The 22,906-nt window shown below is 41.4% G+C and overlaps 1 protein-coding gene across 1 annotated transcript in view; it reads right to left on the bottom strand.

Annotated features, from left to right (window-relative positions):
• Positions 1-328: 328 nt before the first annotated feature.
• Positions 329-22,906, bottom strand: part of LOC143212626 (pinopsin) — a 28,013-nt gene continuing 5,435 nt past the window's right edge. The window contains exons 3-7 of the mRNA XM_076431588.1: positions 19,342-19,436; positions 13,136-13,246; positions 9,167-9,426; positions 7,743-7,858; positions 329-5,852 (exon numbers count right to left, since the gene is read on the bottom strand). Of these exons, the coding sequence (XP_076287703.1) occupies positions 5,646-5,852; positions 7,743-7,858; positions 9,167-9,426; positions 13,136-13,246; positions 19,342-19,436 (789 nt within the window). The 3' untranslated portion in view covers positions 329-5,645. The remainder of the gene's footprint in view (positions 5,853-7,742; positions 7,859-9,166; positions 9,427-13,135; positions 13,247-19,341; positions 19,437-22,906) is intronic.

Here is a 22,906-nt window from a genome sequence, read left to right as displayed (position 1 = left end):
CCTACTACCAGTGGGTAGGGGGTCTCCACCAGAGTTGGGCAAAGTTTATATTAAATAAAAATTTCGAATAAAGTGGGTGTTTTTCCAAGTGGGTTTTAAACCCACTTGATTCGAAGTTTTTATTTAAATGAAATTTTGCCGAACTCTGGTCTCCACTGTCAATTTGGGGTCCCCACAGTAGCGCGTTACAACTAGTTGGGGCCTTGGGCGAAGTAGAATTTCGGGACCCCCAATCCCAACTAAATAACTTTATGAGAGAAACGTAGAATTTGGATCTGGGTTTGTGTTCGGGGCCCTCTTTTGCTTGCGACCCCGGGCATTTGCCCAAGTTGCCCATAGGGTAACGCGCCACTAGGTCCCCACCAGTGGCGGGTTTAACGGGATACTTTTCTCTTTTGTTAATAAGTTTTATGATACTTTTCCTGCAACTTCTATTTCTAACTTGAGGTCCCCAAAATTTTTACCGCCTGGGTCCTCCACTTGACTTGAGCCGCCACTGGTCCCCGCTATCACCATGGGGTCCCTTGCTATCAACGTAATGAGTGGTTACTAGACTCCGGATGTGTATGCAAATTAAAAAGTTTGGGCATCAATAGCAAGACGCAGGAGCTAAATATAAATTTATATTTTTCATTAATAATTTTAATGTGGTGAATATAAAATATTAATACTCATAAATTCTTTTAATATTTTCGCTGTTTTAAATTGCACTCGCCCGTTTTTGTTACAAATGCATAAAATCCGGAGTCTAGTGACTACTATAAAAAAAAAAGAAAAATGGCGTCTAGATTTGCAAAGAGCCAAAGTGCATTAAATTTTGTTACGGGCTTGGAAGTGGCGGGGAAAAATGGCAAATAATTCAAAGAGCTTCTGGACATATTGGCAAAGTTCGGGACCATTTCGAACAGTTTCGGAACACCGTGAGTTCACAAGCAAAGCCGGACACCAAGACGCTCGACAATTCACGGCTTACGCGGTTCATCTGCATTCGAATCTCGTTTAATCGTCGCAATCGTCGCGTTGCTTGTTTCGAGAATGCTACGCCACGCTGCACGCGAAACACCTACGCGCGAATTTCGCAAAGTTCCTCGCTGAAATTCGCGATGTTCACGTGGCATAGCAAAATTGGCCGTTGATTCCCCGATACAATTTGCTTCTTGAGGAACGCCGAAAAGCGGGATTACATTTCTCGGGAACACGTCCGACGGACGCGGACGTGACCAATTTCACTTTGAACGATACCATTTCGCGGTTATTTCGCTTTGCCGAACTTCCGCCCTTATTAATTTCCAGAACAGTGCAACGGTGCAGCGGGCCACGTACCGAAAAAGCGATGCTCCAAGTTGCAACCGAGTAAAACAAATTTAATATTGTTCCTGTTCGCGATCGCCCCGAGCGCTCGTTTACCTCTCAAATGCTCGAGTGCACCAGGTCAAAATTGAAAATTTCGTTTACTTTATTTCCGGGATCATGAGCTCTGTTTCGTAAACTTCGCCTGTCGAGCGTGGCTCTTATTTTCGACGTTTTTTCATGGCACCTCCGCAGGATTGTTCCAATTAATAAAAAAGAAATCCGTGCGAAGTTTGTGCACGATCGGATAACGGATAAAAGAAAACACCGGATCGTTAGCTCGCCATTCCTATTCTCCTCGAATCTCGCAACAAGCACGTGAATCCATTGCTAAAATCTGCCGGCTGTTTATTGCAGTCACGAGGCGCTGTGCGATTATGGCAACCGCGTGTCGAAGATCCTCGACGACCCAATTCGTCCATCTCGCTTGCCGGACGCCATTTTGTTCTTGTTCGAAACCTGTTCGGCGAATCTTTTCGCGAATATCGACGACACTTTTAGGTAACACCCGAGTCACGCGGACTCTTAATTGCGGAACTGCTCTGCCTTGTCTTCTGCATTCTCCTCCGGTTGTACTATTTAATAATAACTATTACAAATTTCCTTCATCGACAACTGTTATAAGTGATCGAAATGAATTTCTCTCAACGATTACATTTACTTATAATCCTTATTTGAAACAAATACGATTTTAGTGGATAAGATTCTTGTTATTTTTTCTTCTCTATCTTCTTCTCTATCTTTTTTTCCTTTTGGTTATAACAGTTATGGTCCCTGCTTGTAACTAGACAACCCCCGTAGCGTCAGGAGACTCCATAACCCGATGGGATTTGTTGACGATGCTCCAAAATCCTTAAAAGGTGATCCAATACGACGCGAATCAAGACGTCGAATTTTCTTCGCGATTTCACTTTCGCCCCGGTGGCATAATCGCGCGTGTTATGCATGGTAATCCCACAATCGACGAAGTGTCCTCATACCATAGCGACGACGCCGTGCACACGAGGAAATGAAGGAACATTAACGGAACGATTCTTATTCCATGGGCGTGTGCAGCGGAATAGAAACGTGCTGGCAGCTTTTTTTGCTGCCGATATGGTGAGAGCTATCGAGGAATCGTTTTATTCGTCGATGCTCCCTTTTATAGAGTTTTTTACGGGACCTCCGAGCCGGAGAACGTCCATGCTGAGCGTTGACCGAGGCGAAAGGGACTACGTACACATCCGTGGTCTTTTACGAGAAATCCGCGCTCGAAATCGTAACGACTCATTATTTAGTGCAAACAAACCGTTTGTCTAAACTCGAAAAACTATTCACGCGCTGAAATGGCACGGGCAAAAAAATCGAGGATGCTCGGATAACCATCAACCACGAAAATCTTATTACTAGACTGCGATAATAGATCGCTATGCAAAATAAAAATGTTCTGCATTGATTGTGAGAGAGAGTAGCAGGAGTAAAATAAAAATTCATTTCATCCCTTAATGATTTTGTTTCATTAAAAACAACGTTAAAACATTCTTAAATTCTTAAGTTTTATATCTCACCCAACCAATTTCTTCATAAATGCATAAAGATCCGCGGTCTACTTACACAGTTGAGCAAAAATTTTTATTTACAATAAAATGTTTGCCCAACTCTGTCTACTTATTACAGTAGAACCTCGATTATCCGAACCAGTGAATGAATTATTCTTTCTCTTGATTAACGCAGCGGGGAGCACCTCTCCTGCCCCGCTTTATTAAATCTACTTACCATTCGTAATCCCGTGTTCACCGGCCGCGGTGATGGGGGTGGGTGGCGGTGGTAGCCTCTCTTCCGGTTTGTTCTCTTACCTGCGCGCTTTCATCTATTTTCTGCCAATTAGCCGTGTTCCGACGGGTAACATATCCACCGTAAAGTCAAATGAATTAACAGACCCAGAGGAGCCGCGGCTGAATGGTCGAGGAACAGTGGCCCTTTCTCTCGAGGCTCTCTCTGGAAGATGTGGCTCGCATTCAAACCGTCATGGTCTCTCCTATAGCGCTGTGGTTAACCGAAATTCGCTTTTCAAGTCCACCTCTGGACATTTCTTTAAAACGTACAAGCTTCGTGTGAATCACGAGGAATTCAAAATACAGTAAATGCTTGATCTAAGAAATATTGTCGGGCCCGTGCTGTTTCTTAGATCCTGTGGTTCCACTATTTCTTTGTGACCCCGCCGACTTTAATCAGAAAAATGCCACAAATAAGTTGGTTAAGGTCCCATAAAAGAATGTTAAAAAATAAAGAAGAAGAGCCCAATCGCATTTACTTGCTAGCATATTTTTCTGAACAAATTAAATATGTCTATTTAAATGGAGATCTTATAATTTTCTTAAGGGGTTATTAAGCCTCCCCGAGGCTGCCGAAATGACATGAAATATTACGAATCTTTTTCCATGAAACTATGAATGTTATAATTATTATATTATTATATATGGTTAGATTAGGTTGGGGAATTCAAAATACAGTAAATGCTTAATCTAAGAAATATTGTCGGGCCCGTGCTGTTTCTTAGATCCTGTAGTTCCATTATTTCTTTGTGACCTCGCCGACTTTAATCAGAAAAATGCCACAAATAAGTTGGTCAAAGTCCCATAAAAGAATGTTGAAGAATAAAGAACTTTTGTAATTTAATTTGTATTGGTTCTTTTTACACACTGCTTTAAATATACTTCCCTGTACATATTACCTCTCACATATTTTGTATATTAAGAATGCAACGATTATCGAGTTCATACATTGCATAGTACATCAATGTCGAGAACACGCTAAATATTTTATAAGGTGTTCAAGCTTTTCAAAATGCTCATACTGCAATTGTTATTTCCCATAATTCATATATTATTGAAACATTAAATTTTTTCGCCAAGATGAATCTCCCTGTGTTTCATTTTCGTTTCATATTAAAACCTGCATATGGTCGCACGTGCGGACGCTAGTGTGTTTTTTTTAAATTCTGCGGAAATGGCAGTGTATATATTTCAGAGGAACGTAGAGGTCAATTCGAACACTCTGCCCGCGGGCGTATCGATCTCTGCAAAATGAATGACCATGTGTTATCTGCATGAAAAATATCTCCACTTTATTAACACAGGTATATATATGTACATATATACGACTTATATATTTAATTATTAAACAGAATACGAATGCTCTTCCGAAGCGACGTAAAACATTTATAAAAAGTACTCGTTCGAACATTTATAAAATACATCTAAAAAGATCAATGCTTTCGACGTTAATCGCTACGTGTTTCAAAACTGTACAAAACCGTGCAACTAACCAGAAACTAGAATCGTCTCCGTCAACTCCTGGGGGACTCGTCGTCGACGAGGCTGAGAGGGTATTCTGGTTAACAGGAATTCTTATCAGAAGAACCATTGAACTTCCGGAACGAAAATTTTGCATACACACTTACGGATAGTTAAAGTACACAAGATTTTCTTTTCAAGTAAAAATAATATAAATTGCAGGAGTTACATAATCTTTTACTTAGCACGTTTCGCCTATTGCTACGTTAATTTTACGAATTCTAACCGACTTCTTCTGCACATATACTCGAAGCTCGTGCATGAAGAGAACCAGAACAGCCCCTCCCCAGTGACGGTACCGCATCGTCCAGTGTCCTATAAGAAATACATCGAGTCCGCTCTCTATTCGAACGTGCTCGCGATAATGTTCGATGTCCTTTACTCTCGTTCTCGTTGATACGCCAGGGCCCCAAGGATCGCTGGTTGATTCCCTAGTTGGGACCAGAGTGGCCAGATTAGGACTTGTGTGCCCCCACTCTACCTTCCCCTTCTATGGCGCTACAATCACGTGTGAGGCCCCCCTTCGCCACGCCTCCGCCGCAGCCCGGTCACGTGATGACGCTGTTCCCTCACGCTTCCGCTACGGTTGGTCACATGACTCGTTCCACCTCTGCCGTGCACGTGACCGGTACTGGCGGAGATAGAGGGGAGCAGTGATGCCAGAATCACGCGTCGTGGGTTTTTTCCCCTCCGCTCACTCAGCCGACTCGACCCCCCACTCTGACGCACCGTCGTCGCCACGCACCGTTGTCTTCTCTGCCGAGATACTCTGATAGAGATACGTTCGTGTGTAGCGCGTGCGCAGTAGAAGCAACGTGGCGAAGACGGTGCGTCAGAGAGGGGGGTCGAGTCGGCTGAGCGAGCGGAGGGGAAAAAACCCACGACCTATGATTCTGGCATCACTGGAGGGGAGCTTTGTCCCCTCATCTGGCGATCCCGGCTGGCTCAGCTAGGTGGTCCCTAATTATGCTGTTCCTGCCTGTTCAGGACGGTCAGCGCCGTGTTTTGGCTCTCCGCCACCATGGTCCTCGTGCTCCGTATGTCGAATATCTTCTTCAGGGACCGCGGGAATTGGCTGTTCAGGCCCGCGTAGATGATCGGGTTGTAGCAAATAGACGACTTCGCAAGAAGAGCTGGCAGCACGGCTACCGACGCTGACGGCCTCGCCTGTAGATCGACAGTGAACGTCAGCGACTCTGTCGCACTTGAGTAAGGTTATCGAATTTTTCTAGACTCGCGTGCAAGGTAGCTAAAGCGCTTTCAATGTTTGCAAACAATTTTCGGCCGCATTAATATGTTAATATTATTCTGACGTTAATGGAAAATTTGTAACAATACTTTCACCCAAGATGCACATTCGATTAAGACTGCACTTGGCGTGCAGACCTATCGAGCCGTTTCAGGCCGCTTGTTTCGCGCCCAGCGTTGTTTCTTTCTACGTCTAATTTAAATCCACGGTCGGAATCGCTTTCTCGACACACTGAAAGAAATCTGATTTTTGTGGAACGGCGGGAGATACTAATCAACACGTTGATTCACTCTCGTTACAGGTCGCGCCAAAACAACGGCGAAGAATAAATCGTAGCACGCTGTTATGGGTGTAGAAACGCGTCTCTCTCTCATCTTCATCCCGTTACTTTGACCCGGCCTGTACTTAATCATAAGCCGTGATACTTTTGACGATTCGACGCGATCGTCCACTTTGGCGCGTTCACTTTACTTTCATCGCAATTTTTCTAAACGAGTGATTGTTCAGCAGAATGTCGTGATCATCCCGTGAATACCGCGAATTTCCTTTCATACGAGAGAGGCAGAAAAACGTAATCGCACTTTTCTGTACAGGCTGCGCCAAAATGCGTGGACATGGTTCTCTTCTTTTTATCGAGAAACTACTTCGGTTTTATAGAATGCTCAAGGTCCCTGAGTTGGCAGTCACGGTGTTGGAGGAATCAAAACTCATTGTGAAACTGATTTTATTTATTATTATATTTTTATTCGGTAAACTTTACTTTACCGGCCTCCAAAGTACCTTTCTCCTATAAATTATGATGTATTTGGAATGTAATCGAAGTTTCGATCCTGTAGGATCAATGGTTCAAGAGTTACGCTTGCTTAAAGTTGAGCAGTCTGCAGTGTTTTTGACAGGTAAGGGCGCCTTCATATTGGTTTGTAGTGACGACCGTCTAATCACAACCAACTCGGTAAGCGGCACTACCAATATGGCGGCGCCCTTACCTGTCAAAAACACTGCAGATCGCTCAACTTTAAGCAAGCATAACTCCTGAACCATTGATCCTACTGGATCGAAACTTCGATCTGCAGCCGCCACGAGTACAAATCTATTGGATTACATACCAAATATATCATAATTTAAAGGAGAAAGGCACAAATTTTGAGTCGGGTAATATAAAGAGCAGCCTGTTTATTTCTGTCAGATGGAATTTGTTTATCGTGCTCTCTGGAAATGATTTCTTTGCACGTGAAACATATCGAAAATATAATATTAATAAAATCAGTTTGATAACGAAATAAACTTTATCGTAATTGTTTAAGAGAACGGTTCAGTTTCGACCCATAGTTGTTTCTGCACTTTTTGTCCTCGTGATGAGTAGAGTGAGATGCATCTCATAAAAAGAAAATTGTCGACCTTTTGACCTTGAAACTGGGGATGTAATTCTTTACAGCCTGTACACCTGACAGTTCCATTTGAATGTAGCGGACTGCGGATCTTTATGGAAAATAAGAAATTCACTCAACTCAAAAAGTTCACTGCTCTAAAATGTACGTGTCCATCTTCGTAAAAAATACATAAAATCCGCAGTCTAGAATGTAGTAACGTATCGATTCGAAAACTAAGTTGATAGAACGAGTTGTTATTCGAAAATTGATCGGATTGCACCGTGTGGGAGGAAGCAAAATGGTGAAAGGGGAAGTAGACTCCTGAACCAGATGTTTACCAGTAAACTCTTGTACGAGAGCCTCAATAGGGAAACGCATTACCCTCCTCGCGGCTCGTTGGCTCGACGACTAGCTCGTACACTTTATCCAGGTACTTACGTCGAAATACTGAGCGGCGAGAGCCAACGCCGCGTAGGGTGACCAAGCGAGCAGGAACGCCATGATCATCAACGCGACCATCTTCGTGATCTTCGCTTCCCGTCTTCCTCGTGAACCTGAATTACAAAACCGACATTTGTCCCGGAAACACTCCGCGGCACCGAGGCTTCGGGAAGTAAAAAGGGTGCCTCGATCACCAACGATAAAACCAACTCGGCGTTCTCTTTGTGAAGCGGAAAAGGCGTCTCTCGAGGCACGGTGTTTTTGCTACATCCCCCCAGTGAAATCACGGAAACTGCTATTCTATCAGGTGTAAGGAAATGTAATGGCCGTTTCGCCGGGCTTTGTGATAGGAAACCTCCCTACGAGGGAGAGTACTGTTACTATTTCCTAGCAATCTTTCCGGCCAAACATTCCAGAAGCCGTCAGCTTCAGCAACACACTCTAGTTCTTTTTGCTTCTCCCGAAGCGTTTCGAATTCTGCAGGTATCAAATCAAATCTTCGAAAACATTTTTAGAATACGAATACGAATTTGTTCGAATATTCGATGCCTAAAAAAATCTACAGGATTTTAAAAAGTTAAAAATCCCTAGGTCCCGTCCAGTGAACGAAAAGTTATAGAGGGAAATGGAAGGAACACAATTTTTAACTTTGGGTCTTTGTTTGGACTAGTTAGGAGGTAAACATACTAAAAGGCAGGAGAACACGTAGAAGGTCCCCTTTTTAGGATTTTCGCTTATATCTCGGAAACTATACGTCCTAGCGATAAGACCATTCTATACAAAATTAAAGCTGACAAAATGTGCCACAAGATTGATTCCATTGAGTTTTTCGCTATCTCGCAAAGTTCACTAATTGTGCTGAAGAGTTAGCTAGTCAAATAAGGCAAAACACGTGAGGCAAAAATTTCTTTTTCACGATTAGTGAACTTTGAGCGTGGATATCTCGGAAACTATGCGAGATAGCGAAAAACTGAATCCAGTCTATCTTATGGAAAATTTTGTCAGCTCTAATTTTGTATGGAATGGTCTTGACGCTGGGACACATAGTTTTTGAGATATAAGCGGAAAACCGAAAAAGGGGACCTCTACCTTTTAGTATGTTTACCTCCTAACTAGTCCAAACAAAGTCCCAAAGTTAAAAATTGTGTTCCTTCCACTTATGAGCATTCATTGACTAGACCATAAAGATTGTTTTACCCAAATCTGTCTCTGCAATTAACAAACTATTATACTTTCCGATATATTATTTCCCAAAATGGAAGAAGACGTCATTACGCTGGTCCTCGAAGGATCTAGGATGATAACGAAGATTCCCTGGTTATTTATACCCGGTTGGAGATGATTTAAGAAAAGCGAGAGATTCGGTGAACGGGGGGGGGGAGGAAGACAAACGAGCAGAAAGATGAGCATAAACAGATTACCTGCTCTCTTCCGGACTTTCCTCAACGTCGCGACGATCGCCAGGTAACTGGTGCTGATGATTATCACAGGGATGACCAGACCGAAAGTGAACAGGAAGCCGATGTAACTGTCGCTTCTCGTAATTGGATCGTGGACCTCCCAGGACACGCTGCAGGACACGTTTCCTGCTTCCGGTCCGTAGCTTCCCCAGCCGAACAATGGCGGCAACGAGAGGCAAAGAGCGTAGATCCAGACGAAGAACCCAAGTATCACGGCTGTCCTATTAAAGGCAGACCAACCGACGACGGGAACAATGAGATTTCTGCCTGGAGAGACCCCATTACAGTCTAACACTAATATCATGATCCTATTGTGGTAACAAGGTGGCCTCGAGTACCGGAAATAAATGGCAGATCATAGAATTAAAAGAAAAATATCGCAAAATGAGCACCTCGTCCTCGACCTGTTCGTACACAGCTAGACAGCGAGTAGCATAGAATAGGAAATGTTGATCAGAAAGAATTTTCGATGCATCGACCCAGATAATTATGGGTATCCTTTCTCAGGAATATTATATATCGCGCTCAAGATTAAGTCGGTCCGTAGATCACGTTTGCAATTAACTGTGGAATAACAACAGCGGCTTGTCTCCTCTTACCGACAAGCAGCTGAGAACAAAGAGAGATGAATGAATTCACTCAACACTCGTCAACTATTCAGCGCTGCTCAACAACCGCTCGTGTTCTCCTCGATTTCGTATTACAGTAAATCCGCTATAGTCGCGAAAAGGTCGTGCACGATGAATGAAAAACAAATATCCCCTCCACTGTAGTAATCTGATCTCGAACTACTACTAATGCGACGCGGAGAGTCGCTGTCGCCGGCACAGTTCAAAGGTCCGTGCGTCCTCACAATGTGACACCAATATAAAAATTTTTTTATTATTACTTATTTTTTTATGAAACTTTCGCCAATTTATTTGTCGCATTTTTCTGATTAAAATAACACTAAACACGATATAATTTCAACTGTATTTAGTGGTTTAATTGACGATGAAAGTTTCGGGCGCAAGGAAGGACAGTGTATGGGAAAGAAAGAGACGCGGAGAGTCGCTGTCCTTTTCTACGTTTGGCTCGGTCTTTGAACTTTGCAAACGAACCTGCTCTTCCGTCATTCCACCTTTCTGAAATTTCCTGTCGTTTCGTTCCTAATATTTTAATAGGTTCGATATAGAACTCTGTCATGCAACAAGAACTCGAACGGAACGTGTCCCAGAAGTTCACGATCGCGATTACTTCTCCGTGTGCTATGCCGGAGTCATTCGTGACCCCAGAGTCGTTAGATTGAGACGATGCTATTCCACCGTGGCGCGGTCACGTGACGTTATTTGCCCACGCATCTGCCACGCCTCCCCACCAGGGTTGCCATCTGCGAGTCCCGCCATGCCCCTTATACTTCCGCCCCTCGCCCACACTCGTTAGTTTGCTCCACGTGGTACGCGTCAGTGTTAGTGGGAAGAGTGGGGGAAGCAAAGACGGGCTCCGCAGCACAGCTGGACGAGGGGCAGAAGGGTAAGAGGCCTGACGGAACTCGCAGATGGCAACCCTGCTACCCACGAATTATCGCCATAAATGACAGACCAGCGTCGCTGTAAGTTGTCGCAGTTAAAATGATGCTGTCGCGAAGAATTCTCTGAGAAAGATCGGATCGCCTATACAGTGTGTCCGATCTCAAACGGAACGATCGAATGTCTCATTAGAAAGCGTTCGTCGAGCTTTTTTATTGTTTCTCGTTTACCGTAATCGCCTGAAAGCGGAACTGCCTTCTTATTGCGGCAGCCCCTTCGATTGTAATTAGCCTGATTCCATTACAATATCTTCAGACGACTTACTCCGCTGTGAATTGGTATCGTGATTAGTGTCATTTTAACCAGAGAAATGTCGCCAATAGGTTGGTCTGGGTGAGGTCCCATAAATAAAAAAAAACTTTAAAAGCTACGCTTATATTAAAATGCACTAAAAAGGAGAACATAATTTTTTTAGGCATTAGTGACCATAAATAAAAGCGTGGAGCGCTAAACTATGTTGACATAATCTTCGTGGGCGCTCCACGCTTTTATTTATATAGCCATTAATATCTAAAAAAATTATTTTCTCCTTTTCAGTGCATTTTAATATAAGCGTGGTTTTTAAAAAGTTTTTTTTTATATATCTTTTTATTTTCTACTTTCTTAAATGGAACGCAGGATATAATAATACTGGTATGACATAGTAAGATGTAGAAACGCAAGATATGGAAATACGCGAGATAGAATGAGGGGATGACTCCGGGAGACGACGTCTCTTGATGGAGTCCGAAATTCTCCGAAATGGAACTGAATGAACGGAACACCTCACTGATAATGAGCTCCTTCGGTGCGAAGTGGGTCAGTGAAGTGGGGATGAGTCGGAGTGGGGATCGCTGAACGCGATGACGTACTACCCCGAACGTCGCGCGGTGAGGTGTAACGGTTAATATTTAAATTTTTTTCTCCTAAACCCAGATTTTTAAAATTTTAAAATTAATATTGCATTGTTATCCAGTTCTGAGCTATGTTTAAAGTTTCAAGTCTCTAGTTCATCGGGAAGTGATTTAAAATTCGATTACAAGATTTGACGCATACAATGACAACGACAACATCAACAACTCGGCAAGCTAATCGTTTTGTAATTGCACTGCAGAAGAGGGGGTGGGCGAACTTACTAAGATCGTACAGTCCCTTAGATCAAGATTTTACTGTATTAGCCATTATTCCTATTGAATGTAAATTCTCTGTAAACTGTGCCGCGTCGAAGAAAGAGAGATGGTAATTAGCCGCGCCATAAAATGTTTCTATGACCCAGTTTTAATACGAAAAATATTTCCTGTTCATCTCCGGCAAGCACAGCTAACTTTTCCTTCGCCAAACAATTAGCTGATTCTCTCGAACAAAGCCTGCTCTCGGTCCGTTCCTCAATCTTAATTGAGGTAAATAGCTTCTTTGCTGGCTGCACGAGAATGTAATTATTCTGGAACAGGTATTGTCTACCGAAACGCAGCAATAGTTTCTCTGTGGATATTAATTGAATTACTAACGTCCTATTATCGTCTTGACATACATTTCGATGACCACTTCGACGCGGACAGAAACGTTAATAAAACGCGTTGGACTCGTGGGAGTGGCGCAACAATGAGGTGCTACATTTTGTCAGAAGTTCGAATAATGCTGTAGTTAGGCGGGCACGTAACTTTGAAGTCGCGCAGCGTTATCGAGAGCTAAGTTCTTTAGGAAAGTTTCCGTCGGACTGAACAGTACTCGCGAATCGCGTGGGGGCAGAGGCGTTTGTAAATAGAGTTTCTGTTGCGAACTTTACTCGAGGAAGAAAAACGCTCGTGTTGATAGCAACCTTCGCTGCTGGACTCCTGATTACAGTTCAACTTCGTTCATTTCACAATTATGTGAAGAAGCTTGTGCTCGATTCCAGGTTTCCAACCTCGTCTAATTGCATGGCATAATTAAAGATAAAATTAAGAAGGATTTATCCAAGGAAGATTTAAGAATATTCTGTCTGTAAAATTATTTTGTATACTGTGATAGATCCCTGGTCGCTTAAATTGATTGAAAGATAATATCTTGAGCCCCTTAATTCAGCAATCTGAAGCCGTTAATCGCCTCCGATCACAGATAAGTGAAAAGAGATAGTGAGAGGATAACAGTCGGTCGGGGCAGAAAATCGGAATAATCGCGTGTCAAGTTGAGCAGTTACGATCCATTTGGTTGATGGTTGGTTGACGCAGGTGCGTCGAGCAACAGAGCGACAACGGCCGATGGTTTTTGGAGCGGAACCGGGGCCGCTCGACCTGTCCTACAATTCCAGTCGGTCGAGAGCCGTGGTTTCTCGAAAAGAGAGCCAAATCCCTTTCGAAACGAGGCTGGAGGACCGGATAAGAATAAGTCCGACGTTATTTACCGTATGGATAACACTCTCATCGGTCTGGCCACCAGCAGCCACCTCTCCACCGCCATCACCGTCAGGTTCCCGATGCTGGCGAATCCCAACGTGGACATGAACCAGGCGTACCTGAAAACATCAATGAAAAATTAGTCAAATCTCATAATATCATTTTATCGAGCCTAATCGCGTTTACTTCCAAGCATATTTTTCCGAACAAATTAAATATGTCTATTTGAATGGAGATCTTATAATTCTCTCGAGGGGTTAAGCCACCCTGAGTCAGTCGAAATGACATCAAAGTTTACGAATCTTTTTCTACGAAACTATGAATGTGATAATTATTTTATTATTATACAGGGTGAGTCTCCTAACGTTGCCATCTCAAATATCTCTGTTGTTTTTAAAGATATGTCTAATATCTGCAGGACAAAGTTGAATGGTAAAATGGGGCTCATACGATATCAAAAAATTTTTGTTTTTATGCAATCTTTTTTAGAGATATGAAGGTCACCTTTATTTTTTTAAATGGAATGTCTTATTTTTTATACCATAAATCGATAGAGTATGAAATTCTGAGTATAAAAGCGTTGACCTTCATATGTCCTAAACGTAATAGTTAACGAGATAATATCCAAAGAAGAAAGAAAATTGTTTGGATAATATCTCGTAAACTATTAGATTTAGGACATATGGAGGTCCATACATTTTTACTCAGAATTCGATAGTCTATCGATTCATGATACAGAAAGCAGGTGTTTCTATTAAAAAAAATCAAGGTGACCTTGAAATCTCCACTTTGCCCCCACCCACGCAGAAAATGTTTATGTCACAATATAGCCCCCTCTGTACCGTGCAAATTTTGTTCATAACATTTTTCCATATTGTTACAAATAACGGAGATATTCAAGGTGAATATAGATATGGTCCTACCCTGTTTACAAGACTAATTGTAAGAGTAACGGATTGTGATGCTCTTGATTATCAGAAACTAAAAAACTCATCATTTTATTGTTCCTTGATATAATATCTATCGCGTAGCATAGGGATTTCAAGATAAAACCATTTTTGTACAAACGCGAGGAAAGTGAAAATAAACATTCAGTTTTTACCAAAACCAATCAAACTTTAAACGATTGTTATAAACAATTGGGATATCGTATCAAAAGAAATCCCATGCTTCGCGATAGATAATGTTATTAGAATTATTTATATCAAATTTTAAGTCAATCGGACGTATAGTTTCTGAGATAAACGCAAAAGAAGGAAAAGTGCGACTCGGAAACGCACGAAATTCTAAGCACTGTAACTTCTCTACTTTTGGGAGCTTTTGCATCTACCATGGCTTAAATTATTCCCCGAACTCTAAATTAAAAGAAAATTTTTAAAAAATCGGGTTTTTCTAAATCTCAGGGTGGCGTAACCCCTTAAAATCGTTATTGTGAGGGTACTGTATTTTCTGGAAATGTTACTATTCTTGCCGGGGCGCAAGATAATAGAAAAATATATATAACTAGAGTAATTTTGAACATTTTCGATAGTTCTTCAAAAAGTCGCAGTTTACTCTCCGAATAAGGATCGATGTGTCAGGTACGTTTCCTCCGATGAAACAAGGGGTTGGGTACACAGTACACACGCTTCTGAACTTATGCGAGCTCGAAATGATTTGAGAGTCGCGAGAATGGTCGGTTTCGAACGCGGACCGTTGATTGTCAGCGACGACGTAATTATCACGGAGAACGGGCTGCGGTTCGTTAAGCTCAATTGCCGAAGTGAGTGTCACGAGAGCCAGAGCCCTTTCGTTTACCGATTGCAATGGAAACGACGTCGTTAAAGCGAGACCCGTCGATCGGACCCATTATTCGAACGCAAACACCTGACGCATCTTCCGTTCCCCTTTGAGCTCATTGTGCCACACCAATTAATCTCACTCGCCACATTTTTCCTTGTCCTTTCTCATGATAATCGACCCATTCGTCACCGGTCGGTCGTGACCAAGTGGGGTAAGGGGGAAGGGTAGTCACGTGACAAAACTAGCAAAGCACTAGAATCTATTCAACTAGATTTTGGGTCGAAACATGGGTCTGTGGGTCGCGGCTTTTTCTCCTTATAAGAGGATATTTTGAGCTGCACAAAGATTTTGACCCCATCATGTGTCAAAGTCAAAAAAGCCTATTTGTAACAAAAATTTTTCCTCTGCTTCGTACACTCATCTTATTAGATATAAACATAATCTCGATAAATCATTTTCCGAGCGGGCTGTATTTAACCTTCCTCTTTAGAATGATCCCTCACCCAGCCCAAAATCTGCTCAAATAAGAACAAAAAGCCGCGCTTCGCACACCCATGTTTCGACCCAAAATCTAATTAGATTCTAGTTCCTTGCTAGTTCATTACATGTAATTGTAATTGGTAATTGCAATTACTTTGGCTCAACCAGTAATTGTAATTGCGGACCACAATTACAATTACAGTGAGTCGTCAACTAATTGCAATTACAAATTACAAATAATTGTAATTTTATTTCTGCAATTTCAAATTACAGTAATTGGTAAGTAATTGTAATTGTAATTGAAATTACATTTTGCCCAACTCCGAGTAATTGGTATTTAATTACATGTAATTGTAGTTGTATTTATGCAATTTCAAATTACAGTAATTGGTAAGTAATTGTAATTGTAATTGAAATTACATTTTGCCCAACTCCGACTATAGACGGTCTACTCTACTACTGATATTTGAATATTTCGACTAACAAGTTCGCCGTCCGCTGCCCTAGAAAATTCGAGGCAATCTTCCATTTACGCAACATAAAAATTCCCGGTCGGTATTTGGTCCCGCGTTGCTTTGTTAGCTCAGTTGAGACATATTTCGCCTTAATTCGAAGACTCCACCGAGACGGTGGGAGGACACCCCGATTTCCCGGGAGAATTTTCTATTTAATTCAACATCCCACCGACGACTACGGCGCGGCTCCGGCTTTCTGATCGAGTCAGGGGTGCGAATTAACTTCATTGTGATCCCTGGTTCCCGTAAAATCGAACAACTAACCAAGGACCCGGGGATCAAGTTCTTAGATTTTCATTCTGCTTCGGCTTCGGTCGGGAAATTTTAAGGGAACGATGAAGTAGAAAATTACTTTTCACTCGTTAAAAATTCAATGTACCGAGTTCCTGATGGAAATCGGACTGGTGAGTTCTAGGGAATTCATTTTCCCTGGAGGACAAACGTTTCCTCAGAATACAAATACTTCCCTTGTAGATCCATTTTCTCGATGAAAGAGGATGCTTATTTTCCTTGGAGATATGTTTTCTTGATGCAAGAAAATATTTATTTTCCCCCGAGAGTCTTCCCCCTTCTTGATAGAAGGAAATGTTTCCACCGAAGGCCGGCCTCGAAAGTGTTATCATCGCTGTTTCGTATAAGAAGACGTTGAATGATTTATGGATCGCAATAATGTAAAGGCTGCGTCTAGCTTTTATTAGGATAAGGAACGACGCGGGGTCCGGTCGAATCGAATCCATCCGAGCTGTCCGAGATTAAAGGTGCGCCGACAAAAGCAGTTTCTTCGCCTACAAACATTGTTCACCGGGATACCCAGTGTTTGGGAAGCTCTTGCACGGCGAAAAAATGTCGAGAGGAATTTTTCCTCGAAAGCTACGTCTATCAGCATTCCGCGGAGATCAACGAGGAAAGAGTTTTCCTGCTTCCTTCGATAAAGACGTACATCGAGTTTTCATCGATCATCATCCGACGAAGACTGTGACGTAAAAATTCGGAATTTTATGTTCAGAATACTGGGAGAGCTCCTTTTCCTTCCCGATTATATAATATCTGTCAAGATTTTTATTGATTTTGAAGCTGAGAGATACCGACGCTGACTTTCGAGATTAATTGTTCGCTTGAAAGATAATAATAATTTTATAGAGGGTGTAGCGAATAGGCCATTGTCCGAAGAAAATGCTCTGTGCCAATTTTCAACCTCATATGATATATTCCAGCTATTAGATTAATTCTATACAAGATTAATTGTTCGCTTAAAAGATGATAATTATTTTATAAAGGGTGTAGCGAATATCCGAAGAAAATACTCTGTGCCAATTTCTAACCCTATATGATATTCCAGCTAAGGTGGAGTGGGGTAAGTCCGCCCTAGTTTTTGCAAAGTTGGACTTTAAACTGATGTATTTTCAGTCTAGTATGTAAAAACTGAACGTTCTTGGTATCGAAGTCTTGCCACAGTTATTACTGATGAATAGTATTATGTAGGATTCTAATTTTGCTTGAAAATTATCATTTTGATAGGATATTGCACAAAGTGTCATCTAGGACGCACTTGCCCCGAAAATGGGGCAAGTCCGTCTCTGAGAGCTAAAAATGCTTTCGAACCTTGTTTCGAGTGCTACGAGGCAAGAAAAGAATTAGTATCAAGCCTACTACAAAATGCTTTTTATTGCATTAAATATATTGTTTAGTTTTATAGTTACCCATATAGAGTACGGACTTACCCCACCGTGATAGTACGGACTTGCCTCGTGTAGTAATATTTACGGGGCAAGATCATCTAGTGTTTTTCTCAATAAATTTTAAAAAATACACTAAAAACGGTTTATTTAATGTAAACCTACATCAATATCTGTTGTACTTACCTAAAGTAACAACACAGTATATATTAATAACTTGTAAACTATTGCACGTTCAGGGTAACCTCAAAGTTGTACGCGTACCTCGCACGTGACACTTTGACATTGGTTGATTTAAGCGAGGAAAACACCTTTATTCTTGGGCGACATCTACGTAGAATAGTTCATACTAACTTATACTATATTAATAAATACAAGCTAGAGAAATTTTGTTCATATTATAATAAAAATAACCAATTAACGGATTTGCCCCGTAGACGGACTTACCCCACTCCACCTTATTAGAATGCATGTCTATGAATTTTTTCAGCATTTTTATCTTCGAATTTCAAAAGATATAAAACATTTCGAAATGCCGATTTCTCGTAGAAGCTATGAAACAGTAAGTTCGTGTTTTTACAGTTTCAGCATCTCGTTATGTGGTTGTTGTAATTTTTTCATAGTTCGAAAAATAAAAATCCGGTTATTTTCGTGCGTTTGATTTTTAATCGGCATTCATGGAGTCGGCAGCGAGGTGCGAAATTTCGCCGGTTCGTGTGCAACAACCGTGACCTCTGCTACGAAATGACCAGCCGGTTTTTACTACCGCCGCAATTCGGAACCGTGCAGCGTTTAAAATACAATTTGCCGCCGGCTAGCCTTCACGTAGCTTATTAATCGACATGTAATCGCACGAATTAAAACGCGAAATGGGGCGCTTCTTCCGCTGGAATGGCAGGGGAAACTAAAATATCTTCTACATTTTTTCAACGTTGATTCATCTTGGACAGAATTGGGCATTAATCAATTAATATTTTTATCAAGATTGATCGACATCCGGAAATGGGAGGTTCCTGAGATCATTTGAAGCAACATTTTCCTTTGCAAAAATAGCGTCCGCAGCTTTGTTCAGGAGTTATTAACGAAAAACACGACCATGCCAACACGCGTCTAGATCGCGCTCTGATTGGACCGTGTTTTTCGTTAATAACTCCTTGACAAAACCGCGGACGCTATTTTTGCAAAGGAAAATATTGCTTCAAATGATCTCAGGAACCTCCCATTTCCGGATGTTGAAGGAATTTTGGGACACCCTGCATATCTCAACAAAAACTCAGTTTACATTTTCTTCAGTATGCATACAGTTTTGATTCCGTATTTCATTTCGAAATTTCAGCAGTTAATAATTGAATGAAAAGAATGTAATCGTTAACCGCAATTAACGACTAAAAAGTAGGAGTTTAATTGTTAATTGCGGTTAACGATTGAAGTAGAAATTCATTCGTCAATCGTTGATTAAATTTTTGCCAGACTCTGATCTTATACAGTCATCATAAGACGCAAATTAAAAAAATTAAATATAAATAAATGTAGAAATTACGTAATCACAGAGTTAAAAAAGCAACGACAACGGCAGAGGGAAACGACAATATGGCGCCACAATTTCATTACGTTCCAGCACAAGTGGAACCCAGAGTAAGTCGACAACGAACGACGAAGAACAATGCTCATTCCCGATGAAACCGAATCGAAGCAGCACGGCCGCACGCCGCTCCTCTGAGAAATCCCGTGTAACTTCAGTTAGTAAATAATAAGTTATACCATAGACACACTTTGTAGCCCCAGTACCATCCTCCAGTGATTGCAGACACCATAGCGACCGGATTTCCAAGGGCTGCCACTAAAAAATCGCCGACCTGCACAGAACACGGAAATTGTTTTTTTGCACGTTCTCAATTAATAAATATCAGACTGCAGATACTCGGGCGAAATGATGTTCCTGCGATTCAAACGGGAATTCGTTTATTGCACCGGTGCGTTTTTTTGAAGCGGTCTAATATTTAATTCGCAGTTGATATCGCTCCGCGCTTTTTCATATTCATGTAGCATTTAATACGAACGCACGAATGCCCGCAGTCTGCTCGCTATTAATACTAAAGGCTCTTCCATTTAGAAATGATATTCTACATTCTGGAAAAATGCGGGTTTTTACAATTTGCAATTGTTTGAAATTGACAATTTTTTCGCAATTTACGTCAATGTAAACTTTAATGCACATTTCTTCTGAAATATAAAATTTTTTACAATTACTTTTGCAATGTACAATTTTACAGTTTTCTACAATTTAAGATTCTTTTACAATTTTACTAACAACGTGTCGGAGAGTGGCAAAATAGCGAGAAATTTAAAATGACACCTCAGAATGGAAGACTCTTTATACAATTATAATTTGAAATTGCTGGAAAGACTTGTTAGAACGACGCGTCTCAAATCTCTAGTTCTGCGATTATGCTAGTTCATAGAGGCTAGTTGAAGGTGTACCACAATTATTATAGAACATTCAGACGTCTAAAAGATGTACCGAATGTCCTACGAACGTCTCCTGAATGTCTTAGAAAACGGTACGTCTTTCAGACATTTGTTTGACGTCTAAGAGACGTTTAGGAGACGTTCGTAGGACATTCGGGAGGTCTTTAAGACGGCCCTAAGAAGTCTCAAAGGTGCATAAATGTTAATTAAATTAAAAGAAAAGAAGAGTAATTAATAAATGGCTTTACTAGAAGAACGAATGTGGAATTGACATAAAAAGTGTAATAAAAATAACAATTGCAATTAAAATCACAATAAAAATAACAAAAATTAAAATTACAATTAAAATCACAATAAAAATTGAAATTGAAATTGAAGCAAAAACACTATAACTCGAACAAATAATACCAATGCTAATACTGCTAGATTATGGGTATATAATAACCACACTGTTTATGGTCTTAAAACGTTTTTTTAGGACGTAAGACTTTCAGGCCTAAAGTAGAAGTAAAATGGACGTCTTTGTGCTATCCAGGATCATGTCATAATATAAGCACCGAATGAAATTTTCCAGATCCCACGCCCATGTAACTGGCGTTCCCCTCTCTAAATGGTAAAAGAGTCAGGTGTTTCTGTCGCAATTACAGCGTATTATATCATCGCGATCGAGTTTATTGAAACGCCTGACGCGCTCGACAGCAGCATAAAACCTGTCCTTTATCGAATTAAATGGAAACCGATGACCGAATTTTTCTGGACCGGCCTGGGAACCGACATGGCGGACGGTAGGAGAGCCAATTCGTGAAATATCAATTCGCAAAACGTATTTCAAAACGCGGGGTTAACGCGATTTTCTATTTTCGCCTTCTTCATGCTTCACGATGAACAGACACGCAATTTGGAACGGTTGCAACATCCATTTCCGAGAATAATTAGATGTACAGGGTGTGTATAGCTCGCGTTACACAGATCGTAACTTACAATTTCACGAGATCCACCAGACGCGAGAGCATAGCAATGGCAAACTCCCGGAAACTTCGAATCATTAAAATCAATTCCCATCCAAACACGATCCGTTATTAATTGTCGCTCGAGGACTGGAACTGCTCGAACAAGTATCGATAAACCACTTTCGGCCGGATACACTTTTCCAGCGCAAACAAAGTACTTTCTGTTCTTCTTCGTGACTTCTACGCGAGCCTATTCCTCATCCTTCCGCAGGAACCTCCTTCAATTACGCTTCGCCGAACTTCCATCTTTCGATTCCGGACAAACGAACCACTGCCGGAAGCCGCGCGCGGGCTTGGAAATACTCTTCATTTAAACAAAATTAAATATGGACGACCGACGCTGCGGTATTCGGTTCGATTCATAGCTTCGTACGGTTCACAATTCGGAGTAGTTTGGCCATTTTTTTATACAGTAGACAAATGTACTTGAAAGGGGTGGTTCTTGAGGCTATTCGAAGCAACTTTTTCCTTTGCGAAAATGTTCTCGGTCGTTTCGTTAAGTAGTTATTCAAGAAAAACGAATTGGGGCGGGAACTGCGAACGGACTCCGCCCCGGCGATGGTTCTCGCGCCGTGATTGGTCCGCAGTTTATCGTTAATAATTCCTTAACAAAGCCTCGTAGAGCATTTTCGTAAAGGAAAAGGTTATTTCAAATGACCTTGGGAATCACCCTTTTTAAGGAAATATATTTTTGGTACTAAATGTGTATGTCCGTAGGTTTTAATCGAGTACACATTTTTTTTAAATTTCGCATTAAACTAGACCAAGAAGACAATTTCGAATGGCCCACTCTTAATAATCCCACATACATTTCGCATAATTTCCGATGCGCGTACAGTGAAGATAAAATTTACCAAGTTTCCTCGTGTTGGTTTTCGCGGAAATCTCGAGATTCATTAGACGATCCCCGGCACCGCGATGAAAAACGGAACTCATTAATGATAATGCGATTCCACTGTTTAATACCATAATGCTCGGAAGTATCGAGAAGCATGCGGCGGCGGCGCAACATTTAGAGGAGAATATTCCGCCCTTTTTATGGAAATACATTCGCGCCAAAGCCAGAAGGGCTGCGTTCGAAAAGAGGCTTATCACACATACATTATGCACAGCAAGCGTTTCACGTTTCCCTGCTGTCGTGTCTCTATGACGCATCTATCTCGTTGCAATCTCTCGGGAAAACGCGGTTCTTCAATTAAAATTCAACTTTGATACGCTCACGCGATAATGGCGATATCATCTTTAGTTCCTGTCCAGTGTTCAGGACATTATTATATTTCGCAAATTAAATTTAACTTATTGTCGTCACTCATTAATGTATGTATACATAGAATAAAGCTTCAATTCGTTCCTTTTCTTTAATTAAACTGTTTTACTATTCCTAATTGTGAGACTGATTGGAACCGATCCAGGATATATTTATCAAACTTCCGAGGTCTCATCAACAAGTTGCTTTTTCCAGGCTCTGTCTCTTCGCTTAGGCCAGGCCTGTCCAGCTTGCGCTCCGGGAGCCACATGTGGCCCTCCTCCTACTTCTTCATTCGACGAAGGTAGGAGGTGACGTTCTCCCCCTATTTGACACGGTCGACGGTCGTACCGCCATGCAGTGCTTAGATTGTGCGATTTCAGCCTCAGTAACGTAAGCTTCTCGATAAAATGGGGTTCCTTAAGCACCCCGCAGAATTTTTAAAAATTTATATGATTTGATTCTGAAAAATGAATGTATAACAAGTGAATTTGTGTATATTTTGTAACTCGTAGGACACGTCCTGGAGTCTTTTTGTCCGGTAAGATTATTTCGGTACATCCCCGCCAATATAACTGCCTCAGGGCTCTGGCCGCTCTGC

The sequence above is a fragment of the Lasioglossum baleicum genome, chromosome 10 (genome assembly GCF_051020765.1).
Source record: "Lasioglossum baleicum chromosome 10, iyLasBale1, whole genome shotgun sequence".
NCBI lineage: Eukaryota > Metazoa > Arthropoda > Insecta > Hymenoptera > Halictidae > Lasioglossum > Lasioglossum baleicum.
The sequence above is the reverse complement of the archived record's forward strand: the minus strand, read 5'-3'. Positions and strand labels throughout refer to the sequence as shown.